This window comes from Onychostoma macrolepis, chromosome 07 (genome assembly GCF_012432095.1).
Source record: "Onychostoma macrolepis isolate SWU-2019 chromosome 07, ASM1243209v1, whole genome shotgun sequence".
Lineage (NCBI taxonomy): Eukaryota > Metazoa > Chordata > Actinopteri > Cypriniformes > Cyprinidae > Onychostoma > Onychostoma macrolepis.
Window position 1 is genome coordinate 44,853,004 of NC_081161.1, and position 12,301 is coordinate 44,865,304.

A 12,301-nucleotide genomic window follows, 5' to 3' on the forward strand; every position below is an offset into this window, starting at 1 on the left:
CGGTGTTTACATGCGCCGTAGGTGTCATTATATGATGCAAGTGTCTGAACTAGAATTACAACATCCCTAGACTCTGGTTTACCACATTATTTGACAGGTTTAGAGACGCTAACGAGTTTAAAATCTGTAAAATCACAGACTGACAACAAACGAACAGATTTCATCCCGTTTTTACCATGATTAGGCTACTCTCAATACCATCGTCAAATTTAACTTTTCCCCTCATTATTTGTCATATTATTGTAATTGTTTTGCTCCATACCCTTACTGTGTTTACTTCAGATCACATGCAGCGGTCAACCTCAGTCACGCCTGTCCGGGTTTCGAACCTGATTCAGTTCACATGCAGTTAGCGAGTTCCACTCAAAAACAAAGCATGATTCTTATACAGAATTATATATATATAAAAATAATAAGATGGTAAGAATTACAATTCTAATCTATTCTCCTTTTTTTTTTCTTTTGTAAAGTAGACAATATGACATGGCTAATGGAATGCTAAATACCAACATCTAATTTTAGCATGCAAATTCCCTTCCCTAGACTTCATGGAGAGGTCAAATGGTGAGAGAAAGGCAATACCTAATTTGGTATGAAATGGGCGTGGAGGACTGAAGTGAGCCCCGTTAAGGAAGAGAACATCTGGGCAGCGTTACAGGAGAGAGGCTCGATTCTCCTTTGTGATAAAAACTGGAATAAAGCGGAAAAAGTCTGTACAAGGTATGTCTTTATCATGTGTTTTTATATTTTATTTTGGGTTAGTCTGTGTTTGCATTGGCGAATGTTTTTAGACAGGACCCTTTAGCCTGAGGAATGCGCCTCATTTAGCCTATAAATACCCTTTTGTGAAAATACTTTAGTAGCCTACTTTATAACGTTACCTGCGCTAGATTTATGTTGGTAGAACATCTGGCATATTTTAAACGCTTATTAAGCGCATTCAAAAGTTCTATTAGAATTCTGTTAAATGCATTCAGTTCGAAGATAGCTATGTTTGGTTTCTCCGAACCCCACGTTCACTGTTGCGTTCATCTAAACCTCATCCGACCCATAAAACACAAGAACCACACCCGTCGCCACATCCGTTAGCTGCTAGAAAGATGGGGGGGGGGGCATGCTGAGGTGTAAGTTTAGCTCTGTGTGTAGCCTATGCAATTAAATAAAATAACAGAGGCGTAACATATAGTTTAAGTCTTCCTCAATGGCTTTCAAAACTCTAGTAGAGATGTTCTTTTTGTTTTCTGGCTGCGCTTGTATCAAAAGCAGGCAGTAAAGTGGAGGAAGTGACCCGTAGCTGAGTCACTTCTGCTGATATGGGTTTGTTAGATACGTGGTGTTACCTCATAGGTACTCAGAAAGTAGCTTAAATTGGGACATAATGTGTGAAGCTCTAACTCTATATTCTATCTCTGCATATCTAAGGTCTTAAAGGAACAGTACACCCAAAAATGGATGTCATGTCATTCCAAACACAACCCCATCTTTACTTTGCTTTAAAAAGGAGATATTTGGCAGAATGTCCTGGCTGTCCTTTGTAGACCTACATTTAAATGGTTATTTGCTGAACGGATCGCCTGATGCATGCTATTGTGAATCAGATTTGGGAGTTATGGTAGAGGGAAGAGCACACTATTAACTTGCACAATTAAATTGTAGTGCTTTACAGCCATGTTCAATTTATTGGCATAAGAGAGCAGGTTGGACATTATGGTGTGGACTGTGCTGTTCTCATAGAATCAAACTAATTATTAAAATTTGTAGTTAAAGTTGTCATCTTTGGTGTGAACAACACTTAATTCCTTATGTGTTCTGTAGAAGAAAGTTAGAAAACAGTATGAGTTTAAGTAAATAATGATTGATGTATAAACTGTTGCTTAAAAAGCTATATCATGAACATCAAATCAGAGAAAAGGTGTGTTAGACACGTTTCTTGTGTCGTTTCCCAAACATTTTGTCATCATTTACTCACCCTCAATTTGTTTCAAGACAATTTGAATAATGTTGGTAACCAAACAGTTGCTGGTATAGCCATGACTTCCAAAAAATACTATGAAAGTCTATGGCCTACCAGCAACTGTTTGGTTACCAACATTATTCAAATTGTCTCCTTTTGAAGAAAGAAATCCCTACATGCTTGATACAACACGGGGTGAGTATATGATGCCAAATTTTTATTTTTGGGTGAACTGCCTCTTTAAAACCACTCTGGGGAGTGAGTGCACATCTATAACATTTTTTTTTTTTTTTTGGATCAGTACTTATCGGTTACGCAACCAAGGCATGAATGCAATACAATGCACACTTTAGTAAAGCCAATGTAGTGCAGGAAACAGCCCACACAGTTCCTCCTAAAAGCGTCAAACCTCCTAAACTGGCCACATGTTCACACATCCAGGGCTGAAGTGCATGAAGAGCATGTGGTCAAAGTAACACGATCAGTGATTGGAGTTTTTGTCAGATTTCTCAGCCAATGGCATGCTTTGTTAATTCAGATGGTCGTTATTTTTGTTTTCTTTGTGCACAAAAAGTATTCTCGTAGCTTTGTAAAATTAAAATTTGCCATTAATGAATAAACTGTTGCTTAAAAGGTGATCTTGTACATTAAATCAGAGAAAAAGTGTTAAGTACTATGAGACACATGTTTCTTGTGTTGTTTCCCTGAGCTACATTAAAGGGATAGTTCACCAAAAATCTTATTATTTACTCACCTTCAAAACAATTTTGAATAATGTTGGTAACCAAACAGTTGCTGGTAGTCATGACTTCCAAAAAACACTATGGTAGTCCATGGCTTACCAGCAACTGTTAACATTCTTCAAAATATCTTCTTTTGAATTCAGCAGAAGAAATAAATTCCTACATGTTTGATACAACACAGGGGTGAGTAAATGATGCCAAATTTTCATTTTTGGTAAACTGTCTCTTTAAAACCACTCTGGGAATGAGTGCATATCTATCATTTTTTGGATTAGTGCTTAATGGTTACGTAACCAAGGCGTGAATGCAATGCAATGCACACTTTAGTAAAGTCAGCGCAGTGCAGGAAAGAGGCCACCCTAAAAGTGTCAAACCTCATTAACAGGTTATATATTCACACATCCAGGGCTGAAGTGCTTCTCTTGAGCATGTGGTCGTTGTAACACGATCAGTGATTGTTGCATGTCAAATCTCTCAAATGTTGATTCAGATGGTCCATCTGCTTCTCTGTTTGTCCTTTGCAGAGTCATCAGAAGGACACACATTGCACATCCAAAAACTTCTTCAATCATGCCTCTGGTGATCTTGAAGTCCTCCCGTCTCATGTGGGTGCGTTTGGCCGCACTAGTGTTCACTTGTGTGGCATTTAGCGTGGCGGCCCATGGAGGGGCGGTCAGCGGCGGCATGTACGACTGGAGCATCTTCTGCTGGGCTTTCAGCTTCGCCGGGACCCTGCTGGTTTTGGTGGTGGAGCTCATGGGTCTCCAATCTCGTGCCCCTGTGTCCTGGAACAACTTCCCTATTACTTTCGCCTGCTACGCTTTGCTTCTTTGCCTGTCGGCGTCCATCATCTTCCCGCTCTACTTCCTGAAGGGCGAAGCGAGGCGCAACGAGATACGAGACCACCGAATCGCCTCCTCGGTCTTCTCCTGCCTGGCCACCGTGGCGTATTTCGTCGAAGTGTGTCTGACGCGAGCGCAACCGGGCGAAGTCGCCGGGTACATGGCCACGGTTCCAGGCCTGCTGAAGGTTTGCGAGACCTTCGTGGCCAGCGTCATATTCGTGTTCGTCAGCGACCCCATCTCTTACGACAGTCACTCGGCTCTGAAGTGGTGCATGGCTGTCTACTGCATCTGTTTCGTGATTTCGGCAGCCATCGTGATCATGTGCATTGGCGAATGCACTGGACGCTTGCCGTTCCCGTTCGCACGCTTCCTATCTGCCTACGCTCTGCTGGCGGTCATCATGTACCTCACCGCCACCATCATTTGGCCGATCTTCAAATTCGACAGCCGTTATTCGAGGAGCTCAAGTCGACCAGCCTTCTGTCAATACAGTCCTGGATTGTGTCCGTGGGATAAACTGGTGGCCGTGGCAGTTCTCACCGCTCTCAACTTCCTGATCTATCTAGCGGATCTGGTGTATTCTGCCCGATTGGTGTTTGTCACGGTGTGAGAGAGCAAACGGACGTCTTTTCCCTGACATTGATGAAATCTTTAAAAGCTAAAGATTTTGCAGACTGTGCTTCAATGAGTTTGAGCTTTTATTCCAAGTTTCTGGAGCAGGAGGAAAATATTCAGTGAATAATGGTGCGTTCAAGTCAGAAAGTTCGTACTTATGAGTTAAACCTGCATAAACACCACCACAGTGGCATAATTATGAGTGGGAAACAGTATTAGTTTAGTAGTTTTTAGTCTCATTGATTGAGTAATCGTGCTGTTTATATAATTAAATATCATTATCGAGTTAATTAAGGGTGTCGAAATATATTGGCCATATTTGAACACATACTATAATACGACACATAATAATTCAGTGGCAGCGCCGTTATGCAGCGTTATCTGTCCACCTTTTTCCTACGCCCCATTACGCTTTGCGCAAATTATGGGAGTAACTTCTGTTTACACTGTAAACAATGAGCAAAAGGTTCGCTCTATGATAAGCATTTTCAAAAACTGGGTACAATGACGTGACATTATTTTACTCACCCTTCAACCATCGATCATTAAAATGAAATTCAAAAGTGTAAAATCATTAACGAATTAGTTTCAGCGTGCCTCGAAGATCCTTCTATCCGCAGCAATTTTACCGACGTGTTAAGTATCATTATATAGTAATATTTCATAACAATTACATTTTACAGCGTCTGTGTGAAAACAAAGATTTGGGGAGAAAAATGCAAGATTCTTAGTGCATTCCAGGGAATTATTCCTGGTTTATATCGTAAATTAAATCGGGAGAGCAGACCACAAATGCATAGTATATGTTGTCTTTTTTCATTTACTTTCAGCGGAATACAACGGAAACATGAAAATAATCAGGAGTGAAATAATGCAACCCAGCTGAAAAGAGCTATAGATATCGTTGTTATATCACGTCACATTAACATATCAAACGTAACATTATTCTCCTAACTTCTGAAAACAGAAAATGAATGAAAATGTACAGCTCATTCAGTCAAAATGATGGATAAGGGTCATCTTATGATCTGAAATGATTTGTTGCAGTCTTTTTGAGTAGAACTTTCCCAAACCGGAAGTGCCTCCCGTAATATAAAAAGCAGTAGGCTCGCTGGGAAAAAGGTGGATAATCTTCGGTTAAATTCTCATTTGTGGTTTGTTTCATTCATACTCGACACCAGAAGGTGCCCTGGCACAGAAAGTTCACAAGCGAGACTCATATACATAATATAGCATATTACCTTCCAAGAAATCCCTACAAAGCACCCAGCAATCACTGTAGCTGAATGAAATGCAGAAAAAAAAATGTTTTGTATTGTAAAACGTGATGAGAATCAGCACACGATTATAACAGTATACGTTTTATCTGTGTTCTTCAAGCAATCTCAGGTATTTTCATAAGGATAATGTATATTTATTTTCCTATATTGTATAATTCTGTTTAGTGTAATTGTTCCTTTTGTGTGCAATGAAAAAAAATAATAATAATTTGACTGATAGCATTATTTATTATTATTATTATTATTTAATTTTTTAGGATCTCTGTAGATATCACGATACATCATTATTGTGAATTTTAGAGGCCAATAATCATGTAGTGAAATATCTGATATCATGACAGCCCAAATATATATATATATATATATATATATATAATTAAGTCTTTATTTAACCAGGAGAGAACCTCACTTATAGGCGGCCCAGTTATACAAATACACGTATGACAAAAAAACAGTAAAATATCAATAAAAATACAGCATTAGAAGCATTTGCAAATCATTAAATCATTTTCTATTACACACACACACACACACACACGTTTGTTTTTGTGAAAAGTGGGGACATCCCATAGGCGTAATGGTTTTTATACTGTACTTACTGTATGTGCTATTGCCCTACACCAACCGTACACCTAAACCTACCCCTTACAGGAGACTGTGCATTTCAACTTTCCCCAACAAAAAACCTCATTCTGTGTGATTTATAAGCGTTTGAAGAGTGGGGACATGGGGCAATGTCCTGAGATGTCACCTTCACCTTGTAATACCTATGACCTTTGTCATTATACACATCTATGTCCTGACTTTTCACAAAAACACACGCACACACAGACACACACAGTTGTGCTCAAAATTATTCATACTCTTGGTGTGATCAAAAGAAGCTGTGAAAATAAATCTTCATTGTTAATCCCTTTGATCTTTTATTTAAAAAAAGAAAAAATCGAACCTTTCATTGGAAAACAGCAGTATATTTCATTTTACACACGAGGAACATTTTTACTCCTATGTGCACCAAACCCATCTTCAGTGTTTGCTGCTAAAAAGTTCATTTTCTTAGTTTCATCTGAACACAGAACCGGTTCAGTTTGAAGTTCCAGTCGTCAGTTGCTTTACTAACAATATGGTCAGATGAAACAAAAATGAAATCATGACTTCCCAACTCATAAATACGAACTTTCAGGAGGACTTGAATGCACCGTTGTATTTTAATGTGATTTATTGTATTTTCTGATTGTGCCACTGCTGCCTTATGATGGAGTATCACGTCCACATCGCTGTGTTCAACTACTGTATGTTTTTGTGCTGTTTTATGTGACTTGAAGCGCATTTTGTCACATGTAAGTGTTATCATTGACACGTTGCATCACGCTAGCATTTCAGCCAGGTCTGTGTTCATGTGTTATATTGAAAGTGAACAATTCCAGAGCAAAACAATTTTATATTGTTTTCTTTAATATTTTCAAATGTATCAAGAACAAATAAAGTTGTGATATAAACAAGATGTTGTGCATTTCCTTTTTTTAGTAATCTGATGAGACAGAGCTGTGTAAGCACATCTACTGATTTGTCACTTGCTTTAAATCAATTAAGTTGGTCGTGAAAAAGCAAACTATGATAAAATATATATAAATGCACACTGATTCACATTCATATTCTTTTGAAGATTATGATGGTTCCCTCTACTAGGTTTGTATGTATATTTTTAAATTCAATTGAATATTTTCTTGTGATCATCCGTAAGAAATCTTTACAGGCTGAATGCAGAGACGTCAGCTGGGTGTGTTACTCATAAAGAGCAACATTCGCTCCTCCCCGCAGCCTGGTTAGTTTACAGGATCTCCAGAGAAACCAGCGATGAATGTGTGACGTAAGAAACATCAAGATGGATCATGGGAGTTATCTTTCTAAATATAATAACATGAGATTCTCAAGTATTTTTCGAAGTAACAATAGCTGTTGCCGTACTGAATATGAAGATAATACCTCTTTTAAGGACTTTTGTGGTCCAGGGTCACAAATAAATACATAAATAAAAGTATGTTCAAAAATCAATGTTTGGTGAAAAAACGGTAACATTTTATTTCGATTGTCCACTTTAGACATTCTGCTAACAGTAAGTAACTTTGCAACTACATGTCAACTAACAGTCATTAGAGTATTAGCAGACTGTCTGCTTAATATCTTCTAACACTTTATTTTGATGGGTCCACAACATACAACATACTGACTATGAGAAACTTTGCAAGTATATGTCAACTTATTCTACTAACCCTAAACATACACTTACAGTCTACTCTGAGAGTTAGTTGACATGTAGTTACAAAGTTACTTATAGTTAGTAGAATGTCTAAAGTGGACTAGCAAAATAAAAGTATAACCGGAAAAACAAACAAACAAAAAACAGATACTATTCATAGTTCTGGTGTTGGTAACAGTGACACAATTCTACCTTCTATTTGATTCATGCTTCCCAAGAATGAAAACACACAGTAAAGGTAATGTGAATCATTCATACTTCAGCCTTTTCTATTCTGCTATTCTGCTAATAACCAAGTTTGACTTTCTTTACCATCTGTTCTGAATTTGGTGTGATGAGATTGTGACGTGAAGTAGGAGGTGTGTGAAAGCGTACGGAGGACTGGTCGTTCTGGTAATTCCTGTAGCTCATCTGTAGTGTCTAACGACTCATTTAAGGGTGTTTCGAGCAGAGAAACTCTTCAAGCTGTTCGCTGATACACATCAAATGGCTTTTATGTTACAGTAGTTTTTTATTAAATAATCTGATAGAGAACAAGGAACCATGACTGGATGAGATTTTAGATAAAAACATTAATACAACTTAATTTTGATTCATTACTGCACCTCAGTTGTGGACGGGACAAGAACATGGGAGGTAAGAAATGATACCATTAATGAAATACCTTTCCTTATGATTATAAAATATGAGATGATCATTTTGACTTTCTATCATTTGACTTTCAATTCCAAGCGTTGCCATATTTAAGATGAAAAGCCACTAGAGTGTTTAACCTTTAGCAATTCAGATGCTACCAATCTTAAATGGGAAGTTCACTCCAAAATGAAAATGGTTATCCTTTATTAACCCTCAATTCTCAAAAATATATGACTTTAATTCTGCTGGTGAACATTTTACATACAATGAAAATCAATGTTGTTTGACCCTCATTGTTCTTCGAAGTAACTTTTCTTTATGTTCTGCAGAATAAAATCAGTCAGACACCAAAAGATTACTGTTATGCATAGAAGTCTGTAGACGGTGATTTATTAACAATGGGATATTCCCCAAATAGTTTATGAGTGTCATGTAATTTTGACTTAAAATCAACTTTTTATGCCATAATCTTTACTTTTTTTTTTTTTTTTTTGGCATTTTCTTTCCTTTTTTTGGGGGAATTTTTACTTTCATCTCCTAATTATGACTCAATGTCATATCAGCTTTTATTATATATATATATATATATATATATATATATATATATATATATATATATATATTAACATAATTATGGATTTTTGTCATATCTGTCATATTTTAAACTTATCTCATAATATCTCTGTCATCATTACTTATTGTATCATAATTTTAACATCTCATAACTTATTCAACTTCAATTTCAGCTTTTTATCAATGACCTACTATGTCATAAGTATGACTTTTTCATAATTTTGATAGTATCACATAATTTAAATACAACCTGAATTCCAAAAATGTTGGGTGTTTTTTTAAATTTGAATAAAATGAAAACTAAAAGACTTTCAAATCACACGAGCCAATATTTTATTCACAATAGAACATAGATAACATAACACATGTTTAAACTGAGAAATTTAACAATTTAATGCACAAAATGAACTCATTTCAAATTTGATACCTGCTACAGGTCTCAAAATAGTTGGGACGGGGACATGTTTACCATGGTGTAGCATCTCCTCTTCTTTTCAAAACAGTTTGAAGATGTCTGGGCATCGAGGTTATGAGTTTCTGGAGTTTTGGTGTTTGAATTTGGTCCCATTCTTGCCTGATATAGGTTTCCAGCTGCTGAAGAGTTTGTGGTCGTATTTGACATATTTTTTGTTTAATGATGTGCGAAATGTTCTCTATAGGTGAAAGATCTGGACTGCAGGCAGGCCAATTCAGCACCCGGACTCTTCTACTATGAAGCCATGCTGTTGTAATAGCTGCAGTATGTGTTTTTGCATGGTCCTGCTGAAATACACAAGGCCTTCCCTGAAATAGACGTCGATGGAGGGGAGCATATGTTCCTCTAAAACCTTTATATACCTTTGAGCATTCATAGTGCCTTCCAAAACATGCAAGCTGCCCATACCGTATGCACTTATGCACCCCCATACCATCAGAGATGCTGGCTTTTGAACTGAACACTGATAACACACTGGAAGGTCGGAGGATACGGCGTCCCTGATTTCCAACAAGAATGTTGCATTTGGACTCATCTGACCATAGAACACTTTTCCACTTTGAAACAGTCCATTTTAAATGAGCCTTGGCCCACAGGACACGACGGCGCTTCTGGATCATGTTCACATATGGCTTCCTTTTTGCATGATAGAGCTTTAATTGGCATCTGCAGATGGCACGGCGGATTGTGTTAACCGACAGTGGTTTCTGGAAGTATTCCTGGGCCCATTTAGTAATGTCAAAGTCAGAATCAAGCTGATGAGTGATGCAGTGTCATCTGAGGGCCCAAAGACCACGGGCATCCAACAGAGGTCTTCGGCCTTGTCCCTTACACACAGAGAGGGTTCTCTTAATCTTTTGATGATGTTATGCGCTGTAGATGATGAGATTTGCAAAGCCTTTGCAATTTGACATTGAGGAACGTTGTTTTTAAAGTATTCCACAATCTTTTTACGCACTCTTTCACAGATTGGAGAGCCTCTGCCCATCTTTACTTCTGAGAGCCTCTGCCTCTCTAAGACGTCCCTTTTATGTTACAGACCTGATGTCAATTAACTTAATTAGTTGCTAGATGTTCTCCCAGCTAAATCTTTTTGAAATTTCTTGCTTTTTCAGCCCTTTGTTGCCCCCGTGCCAACTTTTTTGAGACCTGTAGCAGGCATCAAATATGAAATGAGCTCATTTAGTGGATAAAAGTGTAACATTTCTCTGTTTAAACATTTGTTATGTTCTCTATGTTGTATTGTGAATAAAATATTGGCTCATGTGATTGGAAAGTCTTTTATTTTTCATTTTATTCAAATTTAAAAAATGTACCAACATTTCTGGAGTTCGGGTTGTAATCATGACTTAGTATGTCAATACTTTTATGGCATATTTATGACTTTTTTGTGTAAATCATGACATACAGTATGTCAGTTAAACTTTTTATCTCATAATCAAAAGCATGCTTTTTCTCAAGTGGCAAAAATGGACTTCCATATTATGATTACATGTTCAAGAATTAATATAGATCTGTAGACCTCATAGTGTATTATTAAATTAGTAAATTCCATCATTACCAACAGATTTTTTTTGTTGTTTTCAAACAGCTTCTGACTCTCAGCCTGAGAAAAGGATTGTGCTTCTTGGGAAAACCGGAGATGGCAAGAGCAGTGCCGGGAATACGATTCTCAAACAACAAGTTTTCAAGAGCAAAGCTTCACCAGAATCTGTGACGGCTGAATGTGTCAGTGGAGACCGGAAGATCCACGGCAAAAAGATCACCGTTATTGACACGCCTGGACTCTTTGACACCGGCCTGGATGAGGAGATCATCAAATCAGAAATCATTCGATCAGTGATCGAGAGCTCTCCGGGTCCAGACATGTTCACCATCGTCCTGAAAGTTGGGAGATACACAGGACAAGAGATGGAGGTCGTGGATAAAATCGTTGAGTACTGTGGAGAAGACACCTTCAATCATTCAGTGGTTTTATTCACTCATGGAGAACAGCTAGAAGGTCAAACCATCGAGGAGTTTGTCAAGATGAGTCCAAAGCTACAGGAGCTGGTTGATAAATGTGGAGGCCGCTGTCACGTCATCGACAGCAAATACTGGAAAAAACGACAAATGGGATACAGGAGCAACAGAGTCCAGGTGAAAAACCTGCTGGAGACCATCGAGCAGAAGCTGAAGGACAATCAGAGCGGCTGCTACACCAACGAGCTGCTTCAGATCGTGGAGGAAGAGATTCAAGTGGAGATGAAGAACATAAATGAGGTCAATATGTCGCCAGAAGAGAAACGAGAAGAAGCGAAAAAGATCGTGCACAAAAAACTTCTGGTTAAGCTTGCAGGGGTGACCACGGGAACACTAACCGGTGCGTTTCTGGGCATCGGTGTCGCGGTGGCCTCCGTTGTCACGTTACTGAAAGCCGCTAATATTCCCGGAGTGGTGAAAGCTGGAACCGTAGCCGGGGCCGCTGGAGCCACGGGGATAGCGGCGGGAGCAGCGGCGGTGAAGGCGGGGATCATCGCCGCGGGGGCCGGGGTTGGAGTGGCTGGTACCGGTATCGCTGCAGCCGCAGGTGTCGCTGTTGGAGTCGCGGCTCTCGCTGGAGCGATCGGGGGAGGAGTTACCGGATGCAAAGCCGCAGATGAATCGGATTCGGTGTGTGACGCAATAAAGAATGCCGCGAAACTCAACTATGAGAAAGCTAAAGGTGCCGTGAAAAAGGCAAAGAAACATCAACACAAACTTTTAAAAAAGGAGACGAACGAATGTACTGATCAGGGAACAGAATAGTTATTTGGGTCATTGCACCGAATGGGTGCCATTTCTGTCCCCAGGACATTATGTACAAATATGCATAAAAAAATAGCTGTAAAATACATTTTACTATTAAGCAAAGTGTCCTGCACATTGATCTAACTGTACA

At 38.6% G+C, this 12,301-nt stretch overlaps 2 protein-coding genes across 2 annotated transcripts; both read left to right on the forward strand.

Moving 5' to 3' along the window:
* The first annotated feature begins 564 nt into the window (after positions 1 to 564).
* On the forward strand, positions 565 to 6,939 carry myadma (myeloid associated differentiation marker a). Its single transcript, XM_058780464.1, has 2 exons — positions 565 to 720; positions 3,222 to 6,939. Exons 1-2 carry the CDS (start codon positions 593 to 595, stop codon positions 4,150 to 4,152), a joined length of 1,059 nt encoding a protein of 352 aa, XP_058636447.1. The 5' UTR covers positions 565 to 592; the 3' UTR covers positions 4,153 to 6,939.
* Positions 6,940 to 8,151: 1,212 nt separating this feature from the next.
* Positions 8,152 to 12,301, forward strand: LOC131544597 (GTPase IMAP family member 7-like). Its single transcript, XM_058782936.1, has 2 exons — positions 8,152 to 8,333; positions 10,973 to 12,301. Exons 1-2 carry the CDS (start codon positions 8,327 to 8,329, stop codon positions 12,166 to 12,168), a joined length of 1,203 nt encoding a protein of 400 aa, XP_058638919.1. The 5' UTR covers positions 8,152 to 8,326; the 3' UTR covers positions 12,169 to 12,301.

Bases quoted from the DNA above. Each gene is read 5' to 3' on its own strand.
- myadma (XM_058780464.1), top strand. From the start codon at position 593: ATGAAATGGGCGTGGAGGACTGAAGTGAGCCCCGTTAAGGAAGAGAAC. The intron at 721-3,221 runs GTATGTCTTTAT...TGTCCTTTGCAG, and splicing joins GCGGAAAAAGTCTGTACAAG to AGTCATCAGAAGGACACACA.